Here is a 20,554-nt window from a genome sequence, read left to right on the forward strand (position 1 = left end):
GGTGAGTTAATATTCTTTTCACATCCTTCTACCCATATATCTCTTGTTTGATTCCTGGCTGAGAAGAGTTAATTACTTCAACTTGCCAGGTAATAATTTTAATTCCTAAAGATTATAGCCATGGCTATTTATTTTATAGCCTTCATTAAAGTAACTTGACAAGTAAAAGGGATGCAAACTGTCTGAAACCCGTGTGCAAATCATGCTATTGTTTATACTGACACCTCCCAGCAGTCCCTGAGCCTGTCTTCATTTGTGCATGTGTTTCTTGTGACAAATGCAATCATGGCTGGGCAATACCTGTCTCACAAAATAATGAGCAAACCAGAAGCACAGTGAGGTTAGCTTTGTGCTAGGATGCTATATTAATGCCCAGTGAGACAGCCCATTAATTCGATTTCCATACGCACTGCACTTATCTTATGGCAAAATATCATCCCATGGGCACAGAATGCCCTGATTTGGTATCACAGCTTTTGGCAGAGCATGACAATAAACTCAGGGTACACTTGGGAGTGCAACTACCTTGACAGCACAGCTTCTGTGAGGAGAGAAAAATGCAGTTGATCCCTCACAAATTTCAGGAAAAGTGGAATTCATCAGCTTAATCTATTCACAGGTACTCTAACCAGTCTGTCTGCTCAGTAGTGGCTTAGAGTACATTTTAAAAACCTTGGTTCAAGAGCCAAAACAGATAATGAAAGCCAGAGCCTCCCCCAAAGAGCTGGCCTGAGCTGCTCATTGGAAGACCAGAAAGAATGGTCTTGTATCTAGTGGGTAGGACAGACTACCCAGGCTCTGTGTGTAGCTCTGTCACTGTCAGCCATGGAAACATGGACAAGGTTATTTAACATTTTTAAAAGCTGCAGCTGGTCTGCTTGAAAAAGGTGACCAGAACCTCACCATGAGTCTACTCTTCTGACCAAAGCAAGATCAATGCCACTGCAGATTCCATGCCACAAGAGAGAAAGTGCAGCCAGAGTGAGACGCTGAATTGCTTAATGCTATGTACAGGTTCCCAAACTTCCAAAATACATTGTTTCCTCTGAATTTGCCTCTTTGTAGCAGACCAAGAGCCGAACTACATCCATTCTTTCCAAAACCCCAGTCTAAACCACAAGAAGTCACAATACCAGACTAACTCAGTATTTTTCAAGCTTTTAGGAGACAAATTATTTTTGAGAGAATGCTTGACTAGTGATGTCATCTTTTCCTTGTATCTAATAGTGGTGTAGAGTGTACAGGCCATGCCTAAGGCACACACAAAGCAAAATAAGGAGCAGCACCACAAGTGGGACTGCAGCCCAGGTCTGACAAGTACAACTCTCACTAGTGCTGCATTGCTTACACAGAACACTGAAGGAGGGCAGTGTGGGAACTTGTAGGGAACATACTAATGCAACTGGAATTTGGAGAAAAAACCCCACATGGTAGCAGAAAGAGTACAGGACTTACATAGATCAAGGGTATTTGTTCAGTTTGGTCACCTCAGAACAGAAAGGCCAGTTCTAACATGTTCTGCACAACTGAGTCACATTAGGTTTATTGGAAAATATATGGGGGGTAAAAGGAGTGCAGACACATTCTCCCCATCACTTAGCATGTTTGAATTTCTCACTCCCATATGTATTCTAGGTTCTGCAAGGTACAGCTGCCTCTCTGTGTGAGTCATGAACTACTACAGGTGGTGCCTGTGGCTGACCTAGAAATTTTAGCCAGACCTCTCAAATCCCACATGATATCCTATACAGTTCAGAAATATTCTTCAGTACAATCCTTTTTGGATGGCAATAGCACTGGGGTGCACTGCAAGAGTTAGTATCTCAATTTGCAGAGTGTTCCTGAATTTTTATTTGTATATTATGACTGACAGGGATTTCAGAACTCCTAACTGTGGGTGCTGAGCAGTGCAACCACCTTGAAAGCTTCCTGTGCTAACATCCTTGAAAAGAAGAATTCAAGTGTTGTGAAGAACTCAAGATAGGTACATAGGTATTTATGTGTCCCACTAGCAAATGCCCTTAAAGTGTTTTCCTTCCTGAGGTCTGCTGAACTGCAGTGAAATGTGCCACAGATCTTAAAAAGCACCACTGAAATTCTGCAAAAGTCTAAGAGACTGGGTGGAGAAATGTTATAATAAATCCTTTGGATTGATTGGATCATTCAACAGCTGCATTGCAACTGCCCAGAGAGCACAGGTTTCTGGCATTACCATTCTGAATTCTTGCCAGCACACACTAGCTAGGTATCTGCAGCATTATCTTGGCTAACAGCTTTAAAAGGGATCCTCCAGTCAGCCAGAATCCATAAAAAACTCATTTCCATGCTACCAATCACAGAGTAACTTCAACTGCTGTAAAGACAAAACTCAAATTTAATCAAAAATCTATTTATCTTTCTACAGAGTCATGAATATTTCTTTGGCTCTTATCACTAATTATTCAACATAGATGTGTCAAGAGCAACATTCCCTGTCTCTTCCCCTAGGCCACCTCCTCATCATTCTGCTACATCTCTGTGCAGCAAAAGCCCCAGTCTGCCCTTGATAACAAATAAATATATCGCTCAGCAAGATCAAGAAACAGTTGCTGCCTGCGGGTACCTCTGCAAAAAATCAGCAATGTTGGCAGTGTTTATTTCCAGGGTGATGTGGATTTTCCAAGGCTAGTCTGCCTGGGGCAGGAAGGGCTCTCTGAATGGTCATTCACAGCTGTGACTCCAGGACACAATACTCTTAAGGATCTTAGGGGACCTTAGAGCATTTACATGGGATTTAAACCAGAGGAGATAAGAGAAGAGAGCAATGGTGAAATCCAGGACAGCTCTGAATAGTTAAGTCAGGCATTCAGAAATAAATGTATATGTCCTTGATGTACCTTTTCTGAATTTCATCTGAGAAACTAGAAGAGTAGTTCTTGATCTGTGCACATCAAGATATTGTGTAGCTGCAGTAAATCTGAGACAACCAGGGCCATATCTTCAGTGCAGATGTGATGTGCCTGTGACTTACAGGTTTTTTTACATAGGTAAGAGAGACCTGCACTGCACACACACAAATCCATTGGGCACATACGGTTTATCTGGGAACACTCAGCATTCTTTGCCAGAGAAGTGGTTGGTTGATCAGGAAGGAAACGCCGTGTGATCCTACTCTGTCTACAGTGTAACAAATCATGTGTTACTGCCTGATGGGCTCCCAAGCCCCAGTAAAGATGAGTGTCCATTCCCCAGTCCTTTGGTCCCATGCCTTAAGATGGTACTATTTGGGGAAGAAGGAAAGCTTCTTTGAGGGCCATCCTTTAGGACTCATAGACAGAGGCAGAGTTTCTGCAGAGAGGGAGGAACAGGAAGTCTCTTTTCCTGTGTTTTTATTATGCATGAAATTACCTTGATATAGGATATTGAGAAATCCTCACACATCTGGCTGTTTTTGCTGTTGCTCAATTCTAGAGGCCTTTCCCCTCTCTTAATCACTGTCTCCAAGCTGGCTTTCAGAGGCAGGAGTTACCCACTAGAGCAAAAGGCTGTCTCTGCTTTGCCTCCATGCTGGGCAGCAAAGGGCTGAGATGAAGGGGAAGACCAGAGGAGTAGCAAAATAGATAAAGGGAATTGAGGAGACACTGGCATTCCAAGTAGAGAAAGCGACAGCCACAGATCACAGAGAAAAGAAATGCAAGGAGACAATAATGAAAGGTTCTAGCAGCAGTGGGTAGTTAAGGCTACAGTGAAGGCAGGAGCTGCAGGTAAGGCTGTAATTAAGGTAGTAGGTGTAGTTAAGGCTGAGTGCTATATTGCCATTAAAGCTTCAGCTCAGTCATTTACATTTGGATACTCAGCATCTAGCCCTCAGACATCTTACAGCTATTTACTCCTTGGGTGCAATTACATTTTTGGGGAATTTGCAATTCAGTTCATTAATTATCAGTTCAAAATTTTAAATCATGGAACCTTTAAGAGGTTTTAATTTTAATAATTAAACCAGAACCTTGTATTAAAAGGGCATAAAGACTGCCAAATCAGGTATCCAAAAGTTAAGAACTGGTAAAAAAAAGGTTGAAAATGTTACACTGTACTCTGCAGGTAAATTAGGTGGATGTGCTGCTGTGCCCAATGCCTCTTTTCTACTTGTGACTAAAGTTGAGAAGTCTGTAGCAATGTGGGGGAACTTCAGTGTCAATAAGGACAAGCTTGCAAGCACGCAGCTGACGGACACATGGGAGAATCAAACTCCCTGTCCCTGCCAGAGAATCCTTCTGTGAAAGAAAATGAACAGGTGCCTTAAACTGAGATGTTCACAGGTAATTATGAGTTGCATGTTCCCCAGTTTTCAGAATCACAGTACTACACATCCAGGTTTGATTTCCAGCATTTATAAGCATGTGGAGCAGCAGTTGCAGCTGGTAGGCACTGTGCTCTCCCAGTAAAGGACTGTTAGCAAGCACCAAGTATCCTGAGGTACTGGGCCCCAAGGGCATCCAACCGTACACTCAAACTGGTTGACAATTTTGAGTTTCATTTTGCAGATTCCTGTGTCTTCGCAAAAATGGAGATAACTAGATCAATGTGGCAAACATAACATGAAAACAGTATAATTAATATTAGCAAACCTAAGACACAGTGATAAAATCCTACCTAGCATTCATAGCAAAGCTTAAATGCAGTGAGCAGGTTATAAATGGATCCATAAAATGAGTGATGAGAAAAACCCAAACATTGAATAGCTGTTTACTCACAAAAACACACCATCCAATCATCAAATGAGGCAAAGATTCGCTGGAAAAAAAACTGTACAAGCTCGTACTTAATGGGCATATCCTAATGTGCACAGGCTGAGTAAATGTTACACTGCCAATCTGAAGAAAAGCACGTCTTAAATTCTCAGGAACTTATATTGCAGAATCTAAGCACTTTTAACATATTTTGTGATGTATTATAGGTGAGCTGGTCATTAATAAGGTTGTCTGGTATTCGCCTTTATAAGCCTCATTTTAAGTTTCTTGTAACTTACTATCAATTTGACAACAATTTTCCTTGTTTTTTTCCTGTCTCAGACTGGTTTCATGCGTGCATGCTGTGTGTGGGCTGAAGCATTTCCACTATCTAAGTCTAATTTTAAGTAAATGCTTTTTCATATAAAAAAAAAAAGAGAAAGAAAAATTTATAGTGTCCTCCACTGCAAAGGGAAAACCTGAGTATTTATTTGCATTCTCTAAAAATATCAAAGAAATATTGCATTTCACTAGAAAACTGCAGTTTGCATTTCCTGGCAGAAACTCTCTAGAGCACTAGGATCAAAATCCTACCTGCATTGGTAACACTTCAGAGAGTTAATTTTTTTTATCTGAAACTCTGAGCTGCTGTGAGTGGGGCTACCACATGGTACTGAACTTTAAAACAAAGTGAGTGCAAAACTAATGAAGTAGATCTAGGATTGACAGCAACTGATTCACACAATCAGGTAACAGAAACTAGAGCTGAAACCTTGTAAAAAAGAGAAAACAATCTGGGATTTGGGGCCAAATATGGGGTGGAAGTGGGAGATGTCAGCTAGACTGTGGTACAAATCAGGAAGGAGATAGGAATGGAAGGTCTTGATGAGACGGGGTAAAAAGTACTAATTCTGGCATTTCCAAATTCAAGAGTTTAAATTTGCAACCCTAACAATGACTGGATGTGCTGCATAAGGACACCTGCATACGTTTTAGATATATGTACACATTTATTATAAGGGGGAAAGAATATGTGCAGCATCAGAAAGGGTGCTTGGACACTGAGGTGTATCTGCCCTCTGAATTATCTGCTCACCACAGGTCTGCTGATACACCAATAACTTGCTAAGATGAAGAACTGAAGCAGAGAAGGGCAATGCATCTTGTCCTAGACCACCATGAATGCCTGCAGCAGAGACAGAAATCAGGCTCCGATAACCTAGGTCTCAGACCTGAGATTTAACCAAAAGGCACTCACTCTTCTTGCCTAGTAACAATTCAGGATGGATTCGACAACCTCTCCAATTCTGAAACACTGCAAGGAAGCACACCAGGAAGAATCACTGTGAAAGAGATGAGACGGGCAGTGTCTCTGCATGCATGCCACTGCCTCGATGGGTAAAGAGAAGAAGAACTGAAGAGATCTAAAATAATAGAAGCAGCAGCCTATCACAGCTTTCTCTTCCTTCTTGTCTGCTGTTAGCTGACAGACCCTTCCTGCTTCTGAAGGAACAAAGAGACTCACTGCATTATTTTAGCATTTCAAGGACCATCTCTTCAAGACTGCCTTGCTGTGCAATTTCTGCCATAAGCAGAATTAGTCCTGCAGAAGTGCTATCAGTGCTACAGAACACCATGCAGGCATAAGGAGTATCTCCTAGAAAACAGTGACTCTGAGATATGAAATTACATCACACCTCAGGCTACATGAGGCTACCCTTCATGAGGCTAGCCAAGACTCTGCAGTGTCCTAAAGACTACCTAAACTTTGGACTAAACTTAGCAGTTCACTTGTGATAGCAAAGAATTTTTGACTGCAGTCTCCCCACTTTGCTGAACTGACAAAGTTAGCTGTATCACACAGCTCAACCCCATCTGAGCCTCCCACTCTGACTGACAGAAATACCTGGAGACTCCCTGCATGACTGTCAATGGAAATGTTACAGTTTCATCTCATTATCAGTGTTCACAGTACGGATAAAGCCATTCTCAAAATTAACTTATGGGTGCACGGAGGAGCATCTCATTATAGCTCAATATCTCAGCCATGATTCACTCTGCTTTGTTCCTTTTCATGCTGGCTGAAAGTGCCAACTACATGGGTAGGAAAAATTGTTGCCTTGAAAAGCTCTGAGGTTGGTTACTGCCTGTGCTCCAAGGGAAAGGGAGTCATAACTGGATTACCTTTCTCTGTGAACAGTGTGGCATATTGTTCTATATTCCTTCCTTCCTTCCTTCACCCCCCAAACCAGAGAGATCACAAGACACCAGTATCAGCCATGCTGGGCTGCATGCCAGGAGAATTAATGAAGTGGTGTAATAGCTCACATGGAAGCCTAGTGATTGGCAACACACTTAAAATGCATCTGCAAGGCAGGAGATCATAGCATTGCTGCTGTGTTCTGTTTATTACAGGCACATCTCTTCCGTTCCATTGATTTCTTTATTAGTGCATTTTAAGGCCACAATGTGGGGGCTGGATCTGCTTGAAGCATGGAGGCTTGAATTCCAGCACAGCTTATGGGAAGGAAGCCTCCCTTTGAGACTCCAGATCTGGATAACAGAGCTCGGTGCTAACAAGAACAGGAACCCCACCGAGAGGTTCCCAAGGAGTTCGAAATATCCTACAAGGCAATTGATGCTGGGTTGGTTTTTATACTTTCTCAAGGAAAGAGGGGAAACAATTTTCTCTAGACAGTATAGAGGCTTTGTTGCAACTGTGGGGAGAACTGCATTTCCTGATCTAGAGGGTAAGTTTGAAAGAAGCTGCCAGCAACAGATGGGCAGAATCACAGAATGGTTTGGACAGGAAGCAATCTTTAAAACTGAACTAGTCCAGTGCCCCTGCAATGAGCAGGGATATATTCAACTAGATTGTTTCTCAGAGTGCCATCCAACCAGACCTTGAATGTCTCTAGGAATGGGAAATCTACCATCTCTCTGGGAAACCTGTTCAGTGTTTTACCATCCTCAATGTAAAAAACTTCTTCCTTGTATCTAATCCATATTGACCACTTTTTAGTTTAAGACAATTATCCCATGTCCTATCACAACAGGACCTGCTAGAAAGTCTGTCCTCATCTTTTTTATAGTCCCCCCTTTCAGTACTGAAATTTTGCAGTAAGGTCTCCTGGAGTGTTCTCTCTCCAGACTGAATAACCCTAACTCTACCAGTCTGTCCTCATAGGGAATATGTTACAGTTCTCCAACCACCTTCATGGCCTCTGGGCCCACTCCAATAGGTTCATATCCTTCTTATACTATGTATCAGCCAAAGCTGGATGCAGTGCAGGTCTCACCACAGCAGAGCAGAGGGGCAGCATCTCCTCCCTCTCCCTGCTGGCCACGCTGCTTTGGATGCAGCCCAGGACACGTTTGGCTTTCTGGGCTGCAAGTGCACATTGCTGGGTCACATCCAGCCTTTCATCCACCAGTATCCCCCAAGCCTTTCTCAACAGAACTTCTCTGAATCCTTTAATCACTCAGCCTGTATTGATGATACTGAATGTCTCCCTACCCAAGTGCAGGGTGTTGTAGTTCACTTTGGCATCACAGCTCCTTGCTTTTCATCTATGCTGCTAAGATCTCAGGTCTTGACTTGACACGGACAGGGAAGAATCAGTGGGTCCCAGTTTACTCACCAACCAGCATTCTATTATATCATGAACTTCAAATACTTTTGATATCCATTATTCATGACTTGGAAAGCAGAACCTGGGACTGAGAGGCAGTGGCTGGTCTTTAGAGAGAACCACGACGGCTCCATGTCTACCCTGAACTGCCTTGGCCCAGAGAAGACACTGAAAAAAACATGAACTGTAACCAGCTGAGGATGGGCCTGGGCTGAAGTCATCAGAATCACGCTACCAATGGCCATGAAAAGTTGGTCTGCGTTGGACAAAGTGGAAATCTGCTGGAACTGTCTGGTTTCTGTGCCTGCTGTTAACAAATTAACACACAGAGAAAAGCTGGTGTAGTGGTGCCAGGCTGCAGCAGCTTGATGCAGCTGCTGCCCTTGCTACAGCTCAGTGCCACAGCCCCCGCACAGTCACCATGGCACTGGCAATTGGGGAGCATGGTCAGAGGCGCCCAAAGACAACTGAATCCCCATGGAAATGTCTTTAGACTGGCCCTGCAATATTTCTCCAGGCAGGCTCCTTTGTACCTGCATTCATGCCCTGCCTGTCATTACAAAGAACTCTGCTTCCTCCGTATCACTCCTGCATGGGAGCTGACAGAAGCAGTGTTGAGCATGAACACGAACAGCTGCACGCAAGCAGACAACCCACACAGGACATGCAAATTCCATTTAAGAACATTTTTCCACCCCTTAACGTTTTTTCAAAGCCTCTTCTTAAAACAGTCAACCACTACTTTCAGTTCCCAAAAATTATTTGGGCAGTGAATGCAAACACACCAGCATATGCAGATGAATCCAAACCTGAAAGCCTTGATTTCGCTATCTGCATGTGACACCTGCAGTGGCCTGTTTTTCACTGTAAAGCACTTAACCCTCCTTTTTTTAGCTTTCTTCTACACTATGTGTGTCATACAAATTTATTGCCTTGCTGGGAAACACCAGTGCAGTGTGTAGGTCTGCAGGTCTTTACTGAAACCCTTACTATAGACAACTGCCTGGAATTTGTCCCTCATTTTTGTAATATGCTTTGAGACACTCACCCACAACTGGTTTCTAACAAGCTGTCCCCAACCTGCAGCGATGCCATCCCGAAATCTGCTATCCGGATGTTGTTCTTTTCATCCAGCAGTAGGTTTTCTGGTTTTAAGTCCCTGTGGCTGTAAAGAAAGGGTCAAAATGTGAATTAAATTATCCATAACAGCTTTCCCACTGCAAAACTTGTTCTTTATCCAGAACAGCATCCAACCTGTTTTACTTTAATTAATTTAATTTGTTTTCCTGTCCCAGGCAGTAGAACACACATATCCAAGATGCAATCCTTGCAGTATTCTAGACCACATCCCAGATGCCCACTCCTGATGAATGCAAGGCCTGCAGTGTCCTGACAGGAAAGGAACATCTTCAACTTCCAGTGATACCAACACAACATGAGGGAGAAACTGAGGGAAATAACAGAAGGAGAATTTCAACCTGGATTTAGGGCTGGTATTCTCTATCATATGACAGTTCCTTAAAGTAGGAGGCAACACCATCAATATATTCTGTCAGCAACAGGAAATAAAATGAGTGATATCCAGAGAAAAAACCTTCTTGATGTAAATGCTACTGCAAAAAGCTCCTATTAGGAGTTGTTTACACAGGCATAAGACTTTCAAATAATTTTGGGTAATTAGCTCTGATGGAGAAATCCCTTCAACTCAGCAGTGCTTTTAACTGAGGGTGTCAACAGTGGGAAGGAGATAGAGGATTCCCTCCTTCCCATCAAAGCTTGATTCTCTTATTATTTGTCAACATGGCAAGAGCCAGACAGCTACGACCTCCATGATGGCAACTCCTGCTCCAAATAATATATTGACAAATTTATTAATTTCCACTGCTCACAGCCAAAACCATTGTGCATCCATAGCTGCTTCTAAGTACTCAGGGGATTCTGTACAACTATAACATTAACTTGATTTTGTATCCAAAAACAAAAATCTTGCACAAAATTTGTGATGGATGTGCTTTTTTCCCCCTTTTTATTTGCAGTTCTTGCAAAGTCAGAAAGATGAGAGAAGCACTTCAGGCAGACCAAAGAAAAGACCCTTTTCTTGGTCTTGCTTATGAGTAGGCAAAATTACTCTGATAATAAAAGGTCTAAATAACAGCACCCAAACAGGCAGGACTGCCAGCTTCCATGGACAGGCTGAACACAAACCTGTGAGAAATGTATATCCAACAACACTGAGTGTCAGGCAAACAACACCCACCTGCAAAAACTTACAACTAAAAGCAGTTACTCTGACCAGAAACTGAACTCAACAAAAGAATCAGGTGTCAGAATAGTCAAGTGTCACCAATCATAGAAGCCAGGCATATCTTTGTGCCATTTCCTCTTCACTTTTTAAAGCATTCCTCTAACACTCCTCATGCATGCAAGTGGGCAGTCTCTTCCCTCTCAGAGCAAAATCAGCAGCATGACAAGGTCTTGGAAATTAGATCCCCTGATTTGAAGAGATGAGGAATGATTGTTTAGAGAGAGCTTGTAAATAATGCAGGCAAATTCTATGTAAAACCAGAGCACACAGTAATGGGATACCTGGGGACTGTACTTATTTCCAAAGCAGACTCCCATCAAAACAGCACACATTCAAAGCAGCTACTGGTCATTCACCTCACTGAGACCTATGATTTGTTCTCTCTTGCTTTTCAAAATTCAGTCTCCAATCTTCCATAAGTATGATGAACCCTACGTGTTAAAATGGCCTTGTTAACAATGAGAGAACAAGCCTGTGGATAATAATTGTGACTCAGATTTGTGCACATTTTCATCTGAAAATGCAAAAGATGCTTTATCCAATCTGTATTTCTCACAGAAATTCAAAGCTTGAGATAACAGAGACAGAAGACTTATTAGCTCTATAATAGATAGATAAAGATAGTCATAACTAATTGACAAAAAGTGCAGGAGATGAGTGACAAGGAAAGGTTCCAAAGGCAGTGAATGACTAGTTAATGGCCAGGAAAAGAATCCCTGAATGTCATAATCAAGGAGAGCAGTCCCAGACAAAGGCAAGATCATCAACACCTGCCAAAGTTTAACATACTTCAGCTCCAGCAGTGAAATAAAGTGAAGAGCCCACAGTTGTAAGGCAAGTGAGGAAAGCTGGATGCTAATGAGACAGTAGTGTGTGATTTCATCCCTCCTCCAGCAGACATCCTGGACAGTTCTCATCTTACGAGTGCTTTCATTAATGGGAAGACCTTATCCAGCTGAGGAGGCGCACTGCAGCTCCCCTGTCTGAGGACCAGCGCTCAGGGGCAGGTAACAGCCCCTGTAAAGTGAGTGCTGCTTGTTTGATGCTATGAAACAAGCAACTTTCCCGCAGCTCAAGCTGACTGTGTGTCCTTCTGCTGTGCAGAGTTTTCCAGCAGCTATAGCTATCTTTCAGTCTTGGCAATTGATCCAGGCTGACTGCTGCACAGATACATGATACTGAAGGTGAGGGTGCTGCTGCCTGTGCCTGTTCCACTGCTTGTGCACTGCATGATATGGTATGATTCATATATACAGTCTATAGCTGGCATACTGCTGACATGAGACTTTTGTGCCTAAAAATTGAATCCTTTGCTTATCCTCTAATTGTGTGGCTCATTTAGAGACCAGGAATGACCAAGGTGGAGCACAACCAAAGCACAGGATGTCCACAAGCCTGGATGTACACTCAAAACAAAATATCTTATTTCAGGAACATGGCACAGCTAAAGCAAATGCAAAATGTTCCCTTTCCATGGCTGAAAGCTTCTAGCCTTGGCAGATCTGCCACAGGCCCCAGCTGGAGCACATCCTATGAGAATCTTGAACTAGTCCCACTTCCAGACCACTAAGAGGAAGTGAAAGGGAAGTGACAACACCTTTGAAAATCAGGACAATATTCAACAATGGAGTCTTCTTCTCCCCATGTCACCCTGTCTTCCAGTCAGCTGGGATCCACAATACAGCTTTAAGCCTGGGTTTTTAGGGAGAATCAAGTGGGGAAATGAGGTTCCTTTAAGTTGGCACATTTATTATGGGTTTTTTTGAGTCAAGGTAAGAAAGAGAGGAAAAAGTGGGTACGACCATCCACATTCCAAACATGAGTAAGCTTCACCTCACTATGCTGCACAATGTTTTTCCACAAATGATTAGTCTGATGGAGGTCTTTAGGCAGAGGTGCTGACCCAGCCCCCAGTGAGCACTTTGAAAGCCATAAGTTTGGATCTGGGGATTTTGTGGGGCTAGTGTGAAAGTAAAACTGCAGTAGCAACAGACCTTAATATGTTTCTTTTCTTTTCCTCTAGATACTCATCAAAATAAAACCAAGAAAACAAATCAGCTCTTCACTACAGAAATCATCACTTCACTGAGCAGAGAGGAGAATTGTTACATTTATGGCTGCCTGGCCCCCAAAATACAAGAACAGTATCGATACAGAAGTTTTGCATCTCTCTGACCCTTCTCCATCCCTTTTTCAAGACAGTCTCTAGGCCCAAGTATGGATGGTTACCCTAGGAATTTCATGGCAGCCTGAGCACAGATTTTGTATTTTGGCAGAACTTCTTTCAGAGATCAGAGTGCCAGTGGGATCAAGCAGTACTTGCACATTCAACCACAAGAGAATCATATGCCCCAGTGAAAATTTTCCTCTAGCTGGAGCATTTCTCTGATAGCCATCTTTGGGCCACTTTCAATTTGCCAAGGCAGCATCCTGGGGATAGGAGTCAGGCCAGCAGTTTGCACCAGAGTGGCAGAACCAGCATTGCTGCCACTGGGAGAGACTTCCTCTCTGCATTTGCATTTCCCATCTTTGTATTGCCAGCCTTTCAAATGCCAGGGGGAAGGAAGAAGACCATATGGGAATAGGAAAGGCTTGTTATAATTTACCTAAGAGCCCAGAAGACAGGACTGCCTAATGCACTCACATTTGAAAAGAATTCTCTTGTGCCAAAATGAAACAAAACAAAACAAAAGAAAAATCCCACTGTATGTGGTAATTACTTGGCATTAATGGAACAGTGCAGAGTAAATGCATTTAATTTGGTTCCATTCCAGCTGATCTCTCTGGCTCTCCATGTCTTACACGACTGTATCAACTCCTCTCTCTGCAGGTGAACAGAGGACTCGTTACCCCTTCCTTGTTCTAAAGGCTCTAAAGCTGTAGGGGCTTTATCACATGGCTGGAAAACCAGAAGAGAAGAAAGCAGCTTCTTTTCTGACAAACACGGCAAACCCTCCAACGGAGCCCTGCATAAGCTGAACAGGCATGAAGAGAAATGCAGGACTGCAGAAGCAATCAGTGTAACCCCGATCCATAGTGGCCATGGAGTCCCAGGGCTCCTCAGCCAAGACAACAGCAGAAGAAATCAGCCTCCAGAGCCAGCATCCAGTGGGCTTTTGGAGGGAGAGCATGTGAGTGAAAGGGAGCCACAGAGCATGCCATGGCAGAGGAAGCAGATGCTGTCAGACTCTCTGCAACATCCCTCTTTCACAAATTACAACAAAGGCTTTACAATCTTCTTGCAGCATAAGATGGATGTAGAGAGAGCTCTGAAAAAAAATTTCCATGGAAATGGGCACCATTCTTGGGGATGGTGCATGGAAAATGAAAGGCACAAATATGTATCAACATGTTCCTCCTTCCCACTTACATACTGGCCAGGCTTGCTTTCACAAGTTAGAGCTGCTGCTCAGACAGCTCCTTTAGTTCCCTCCAGTGCTTTCAGTCTGTCCTCCTACTCTGAGAATATCCCTGTACCTGTACTGCAGCAACTGCAGAAGAAACATGCTCTGCCTGTCACTCAGGGCTGCCAGAAGAATTCTGGTGTAAGGACAGGCTCTAGATCTTGGATTCAAAGGAGCTGTCACCTGGCATGAGATGACAAACGAAGCCATTATTTTAAAGTGATGTTTGAGCTCAAACACTCGTATCAGTTTCTATGACAACTCATTGTAGGTCACAGATTTCTAACCCAAGAAACCTCTTAATTGGAGTAGTTGCAGGTCATTTGTACTAATCAAATTGTTGGCTACTTTGCAAATGTGTTTCTTACTGACCCCAAACTCCCAGAGGGGCCAGACCACAGAATAATTGTTCTGCAGTATGCCTCTTGAAGTGCCTGATGTGATGCAAATATCTTATCAGTAACAATTAATAGCATGAGAAGCATTATTTTAAACTTCATGAGCAAAAAAAGCCTTTAATCTTATTTTCTCTTGTTTCTGCAAATTAGATCCAAACATGTAAGTTGTATCTACCTATAGAAGATTCTCGGTTTATAGCCATGGTTGCTATGCTCAAATTTAGTAAGTTTTCACAGAATTCTACAGAACAAGTAAATATAATTATAGCTAGGAAAAAGCATAACATCTATAAACGTACCAGGAGTCGAGGGGAAGGGTTTGTATGCATAAAATGCTGCTGGCTTTTAAACAATTATTTCCATTGATCCATTAAAATACATTGTTTCTCCCTGCCAACCTCTCTACAAAGCATATACTCATGTATTTCAAAGGCAGAACAGCCTGTCAGGTCTGATCACCACTGCTGCACTTCCCAGAAAATGTTACCTGGTTATGCTTACAGTAAGACTATGTCGTTTTTAAGTTTCCAAAGAAGGAAACTTACAAAAATACATGTTCCCTGACTTTAGCTGATCTGGTAACTTTGCCTTTGGTATTGCAGCTGCTGCATTCGACGGGTTTTCTCCGGTTCCCTGTACAAGGGGTATCTGAAAATTCCTCACCGTTTTACAGTGAGTCTTGAGCACAGAACGGAAACTCCAGGATTCAGGTAACGAATGGTATCAGCTTTCAACGGGAGAAGAATGCACCTTTCTTACTTCTGATGGTAAGAAAGAAAACTTGAACGCTCAAGTACCAGATTAAAAAATCCAAACAAAACAGCAATGAATCTTATTAAATTCCACCATTTCTAGATCAGTTTCACATCTGGAGGCCTTGAGTCATGATTTCAAAGTGTCCATCCGCGTTTGACAGACCCTCCCTGCAGAATACCCCAACACACTTCTTATAAATGGAGCAGGGCAGAGCAGGAGCTACGAGGGTGGCACTACACGGCAGAACACGGCACCTGGCATTCTTCAGCTGTTTCTGAGACACCCCAGATTTCTCCCTTACTGACAGGGCTCCGCAGCGCCTGCCTGCAGGAAGACAGCAGAGATTCTGGCAGTACCGCTGTGCAATGCTGAAGCGTTGTTTCACGGGGAGCCTCGCCCTCCCGGGCGGGAAGAACAGGAGGCAAAGGCAAACCGAGCTGTTCCTCAGTGCCGGTCCCTCCGAGCGCCACAGGCCCGCGCAGGCACCGACACTCAGCAAGAGCCGCAAACAGCGCAGCCCCGGGCGAGCAGGGCACAAAGGGCCCTCCTAATTGTCACTTATCAATATTCATAAAGGACCTGCCTTAACCCCTCTTGTGCACGCTCGGGAAAAGAAAAAAAAAAAGAAAAAAAATAGAAACAGAAAATGAAACGCAACCAAAATAAAAATAAAATGAAATAATCATCTCCCTGCTCATTACCGCGGGGGATTTCCTCTCAATGTCACCACTGCCCTGCGCAGTAATTGGCATTATCTGTTATCTCTGAAGCCATAATAAGGTTTGCCACGGGGCATTTTCTGTAATCATATTTTTATTTGTCAGCTGGCGAGCCGCAGCCCGCGCGGCGGAGCCGGGCCAGGCCGCGGGCGCGCGGCGGGGCAGGGGCCGCGCGGCGCCAATGGCGGCTGGCGGCGGTGATGTCACGGCCAGCCAATGGGGCGGCCGCAGCCCGCCCCGCCCGGCGCTGCAGCATTCCCCACACGCACCGGCACCGAGCGGGCTCTGCCCCGGCAAACCGAGCGCCTGGCAGCTGCCCCGGCCGGCGCTGCAGCATTCCCCACACGCACCGGCACCGAGCGGGCTCTGCCCCGGCAAACCGAGCGCCTGGCAGCTGCCCCGGCCGGCGCTGCAGCATTCCCCACACGCACCGGCACCGAGCGGGCTCTGCCCCGGCAAACCGAGCGCCTGGCAGCTGCCCCGGCCGGCGCTGCAGCATTCCCCACACGCACCGGCACCGAGCGGGCTCTGCCCCGGCAAACCGAGCGCCTGGCACCTGCCCCGGCCGCGCTCACACACGGATCCCCGCAGAAAATACAGCCGGGCACTCAGCCGGCTGAGAGCTGCCCGCATTCAAAACGGGCTGTTGGGTCGGAGCAGGCATTGGAGGTACCCTAAAGGCCCTGAATTTAGGAGAGCAGACACCCAGTACGTGTGAATGGCAGCTCAGGCAAAACCCGTGGGTCATGCCCAAAGGAAACTTGCCAGGCTGGGGTGGCTTACACGGATGGCGGGGAAGCGGAGGGCCCTGTGCCATTCCCTGCGGCCGCTCGAGGCTCTGCAGCGCGGTGCGGAGCCCTGGAGCACAGGGAAGGGCTGAGGAGAAGCGGTAATGCTGCATCGCTGAGCCGAGCGCTCGCCAGCTCAGGGAAGGCAGCGAGGTAGCACAGATCGATCCCGCCTGGTGTCCTCGCGTGGTGCCACTCGTGCCCGTGCTGTGTCCACACAAAAGTCCTCAGAGGACCCCACAGTGCCTTTTCCATAAGCGTTTCCCCATGGCCAACCCGCACCACAGAACCTGTAAGTGACTGCACCACAGAGTGAAGTACATCAAATACTCCCCCATTGTTTCCAGTAAATAAAAGCAGAAAGCACATACATTTTTAAAACAGCACAGACTCAAGCTCCACACCTATTTTCTGCTTCCTTTTCTCAGCTGCTTGTTTGAAAACACTTCTCAGAGGCAATCTCTCCACACAGTAGCAGCAGAAGCCTTTTACTCATGACAGTGGGACTGGGGAATCCTTTCTGAATCTTTGGTCCAGGAATGTTGGTCTATTACACATTTTAAGCAGTGAATCTGAATGTGGTTACATGCTGTTGTTAAAGTAATCAATGGGCATTTCTCAGTGTTTTGGGATGTACAGGAAGAAGATGGGACTATTATATGGGTCTGGGGACACTAGGCTATCAATCTATTCTGCCAGTAGGCTGGAGGCACCCGCATTTAGTCATTAACCAAAGCAGAAGCCTTCATTTTTCAATGTGGTCATAACTGGATAACCTGGCTGATGAGATGATTTGTCATTTCACTGCCCCACAACAGGACAAGGTCAGGCTTCATTGCTTAGGAAAGCACATTAAGTTTTACACTCACATATATATTTATGCATGCTCTGATTTTCTGGTAACTGTCCAGAATACAGCACAGAATATAACACCACATGAGTCTCAGAGTGACCTGGAGGCAGAGCTTATGATTTACTGGTAACTTAGCCAGCACTAGATGCTCGTCAAGCGGGAGTTAGCAAGGAGATGGGATTTACTTTCAAACCAGACTCCTGCCCACAATCCAATAAGTTTAACAGAGGAAAATTGATTCCTCAAGAGAGACATGCATCTGCCTAGAAAATTTCACATAGTGTTAACCTGCAGAGGTGCTTGTCTGACAGCCTCCACCATGATCCTCACTCAGTTTATTAGTCTCCCAGATCCAGATGTATCCATAACAAGTCCAAATGACTAGCATGTATGTGCATACATGCATGCTTTAGTAGAAACTTCTATCCCAGTGGAGATTCTGATTTCTCTGGAATATTCATTTGGAAGCGTAAATAATTTCTCTTCAGCTGTTGTTAAACATTTTTGAGTGTTGTTGGGTTGTATCCCTTAAGTATTAAGCCAAGTAGGGAACAGAAACATGTATGTATGCAATCCACCAGTGGTTACACTGCCCGGTGTATGTAAAAAATAACAGGTCTACAACCTGTCAAGGATCATGCTGGTTCTAAGGAGGTCATGATCACTCAGTGCAGTTGAATAGCAAGGAGGAAAAACTGTGGATTTCACAGAACAGAACTGGTCAGAGGTCACTGCCAACAGAGAAAACTTAGATCCTCTAGTTAGGGCAGGCAGCCTGCTCTTGGCTTCACTGGGAATTTCTCTTACTATTGTAACCCGGCCTGTGTTAGGGAGGCATTATTCTCAAGACCTTCTCACCCAGATCCATCACCTTTGAACTGCCTCTTCTGCTAAGAGTATGCTGTTGTACTCTTCTCATACAGTATACTCTTCTTAATATATCCTCAAGAAAGGCTCTCCTTTCCCTTTCCATTTATTAGAAATATGCTGTCTTACAGATCACTATTTCCTGCTGAAATGATTCAGAGATGTAGGGGGAGAGGGCTAGAAGAGCACGTTAAATAATTAAACATCCATTTTTGCTGTGGCCATCTGGTTTGTGAGTTTTCAGCACAGAACTGGGGGCCCAGAAAATCCCTGTATTGATACTGAGAAGTAACCACACAGTGATTATGCAAATCCAGCTACTGCAGTATCTCTGAGTGGCCCTTGGCCTCCTGGAGTGGGGGATCTATGGTTGGCTGTGGCTTTGGAGAAGCAGCCACGCAGACATAATGTAAATGTTCTCCCCTACCCAATCCAAATGCAAGGAGCTGCATTTGTGAGAAAGGAGCAGGCAGTTATAGGTCAGTAGCAGTACAGAAAACCCTTGTGCTCAGACTGATAGCAACAACTTGATTTCAGTATAATTTAAATTATCTCAACTTGCAGACAATGAGAGAGAAACTGGTCCACTATAAAATGGCACCTGAAAACACAGGTTAAACCGCACTCCATGGTTAAATAATATAATGGAGTCAAGAAGAAAATTCTTCCCTACTGGAAAGGAAATTAAAGGCAACAGTGACTCAAATGCCCAGAGGGGACTCAGTAAAGGTTGCCAAAAGCCAGCAGGTTTCCAAAAACTGAAGGGAACCATAAAATGACTTTGCTATATTTGCAATTGTCCCAGGTTTCTTCAGGGATTTGTTTTGATACAATGTGTGTAGTTCTTAGTTATTAGTTAGTGCCACAAAAAATTATGGAAATGAAACTCTTTTTCCTTGGTGGTTTTGGTTTTCCTGTTTAAAACATTCCCTGCAAATTAATTCTTCTCCAGTGAGAAATGACAGACAGTCTTTTCCATGAGAAATCTGTCTGTGATCGGTGCACTGTCTCACACATGGACAAGAATTAAAAAATACATCAGCACTTTACCCAATGCTTTTAGAGCTTTACAACATCATTTACTTAAAATGAAAAGTATCGAGGTTAGATCCCTTTATTATGTAGCAGGGAACTCCCGTTGGAAAGGCTGTACTCACCATATTGAATGACTATGGCAGAAGTCTAAAGCAGAGATGATTTGTCGGAAGAACTTCCTGGCTTCTTTTGGTGTCAATCTTCCCTTTTTTACGAGATAGTCAAAGAGCTCCCCACCTGACACATGTTCTAGCACCAAATACCTAGAAAAACACAAAGCCAGGATCTAGTAAGTATATGATCACACCAACCCCCCTCACACTCACAGTTATATACAAACACTTCTCTTTATACGTAGTCAAGGGGAACACGTCCAGAAATAACTGTGGAAGAGAATTGGAATTTTGAAATCAGGAGTGATTAATATGTTTAACAGGGGTTCTGCAAACTTCAGACCTGCCATTGTAGGATTCAGTGTTTAATGGCATAGCAAGACATAATCAGGAAGCTAAAAATTACTCCAAAGACCAGGAGGGGAAGCAGAGAATAATCAGGTATAAACTTCCACAGCAGGTCTCAAAGCTACAGTGGAGTTAAGACTCTGTACCAAGAAGCCTCAGGTCCTTTAACCAAGTTGGCAATTCTTTTGTAAAACAGCTGTGGCAAAACTGCAGTCACACAGAACAAGACCGATGTCAACAAACCAGAATGAATTTAGGTAAGCAATGTACATTATTTAAAAACAACAAACAAACAAACAAAAACTACATGTGTGTGCAGCCTATATAAAAGCCTTGAAGTTGCACAAGTGGGATCTGAGCTCCTGGTCCATCATCATCTCCTGTGTAACTTTCATGTGTCAGTTCCCAGCTACCAGAAGGAGAAAGCACTTCCCTGCCTTACAGAAAGACAGACATGAGTATTGTCTTGCTAGCTAAATAAAAGGACATAAAAAATAGTCAAAACCATATTAAAATTGTACTTCTGCATTTTTTGATCAAAGTTGAAACAGTTACAAGAAACATAATAATATCGTTTTTTAAGAAATTAAAATATGTTTAAAAAGAGAAAAATCTTAACTTGAAAAT

General features: G+C 43.9%; 1 protein-coding gene across 1 annotated transcript in view; it reads right to left on the reverse strand.

The window, feature by feature from the left end:
* Nucleotides 1–20,554, reverse strand: part of BRSK2 (BR serine/threonine kinase 2) — a 302,815-nt gene that overhangs the window by 72,873 nt on the left and 209,388 nt on the right. Inside the window, 2 exon segments of the mRNA XM_056493648.1 lie at nucleotides 9,390–9,506; nucleotides 19,589–19,729. Of these exon segments, the coding sequence (XP_056349623.1) occupies nucleotides 9,390–9,506; nucleotides 19,589–19,729 (258 nt within the window).

This window comes from Oenanthe melanoleuca, chromosome 5 (assembly GCF_029582105.1).
Source record: "Oenanthe melanoleuca isolate GR-GAL-2019-014 chromosome 5, OMel1.0, whole genome shotgun sequence".
Taxonomy (NCBI): domain Eukaryota; kingdom Metazoa; phylum Chordata; class Aves; order Passeriformes; family Muscicapidae; genus Oenanthe; species Oenanthe melanoleuca.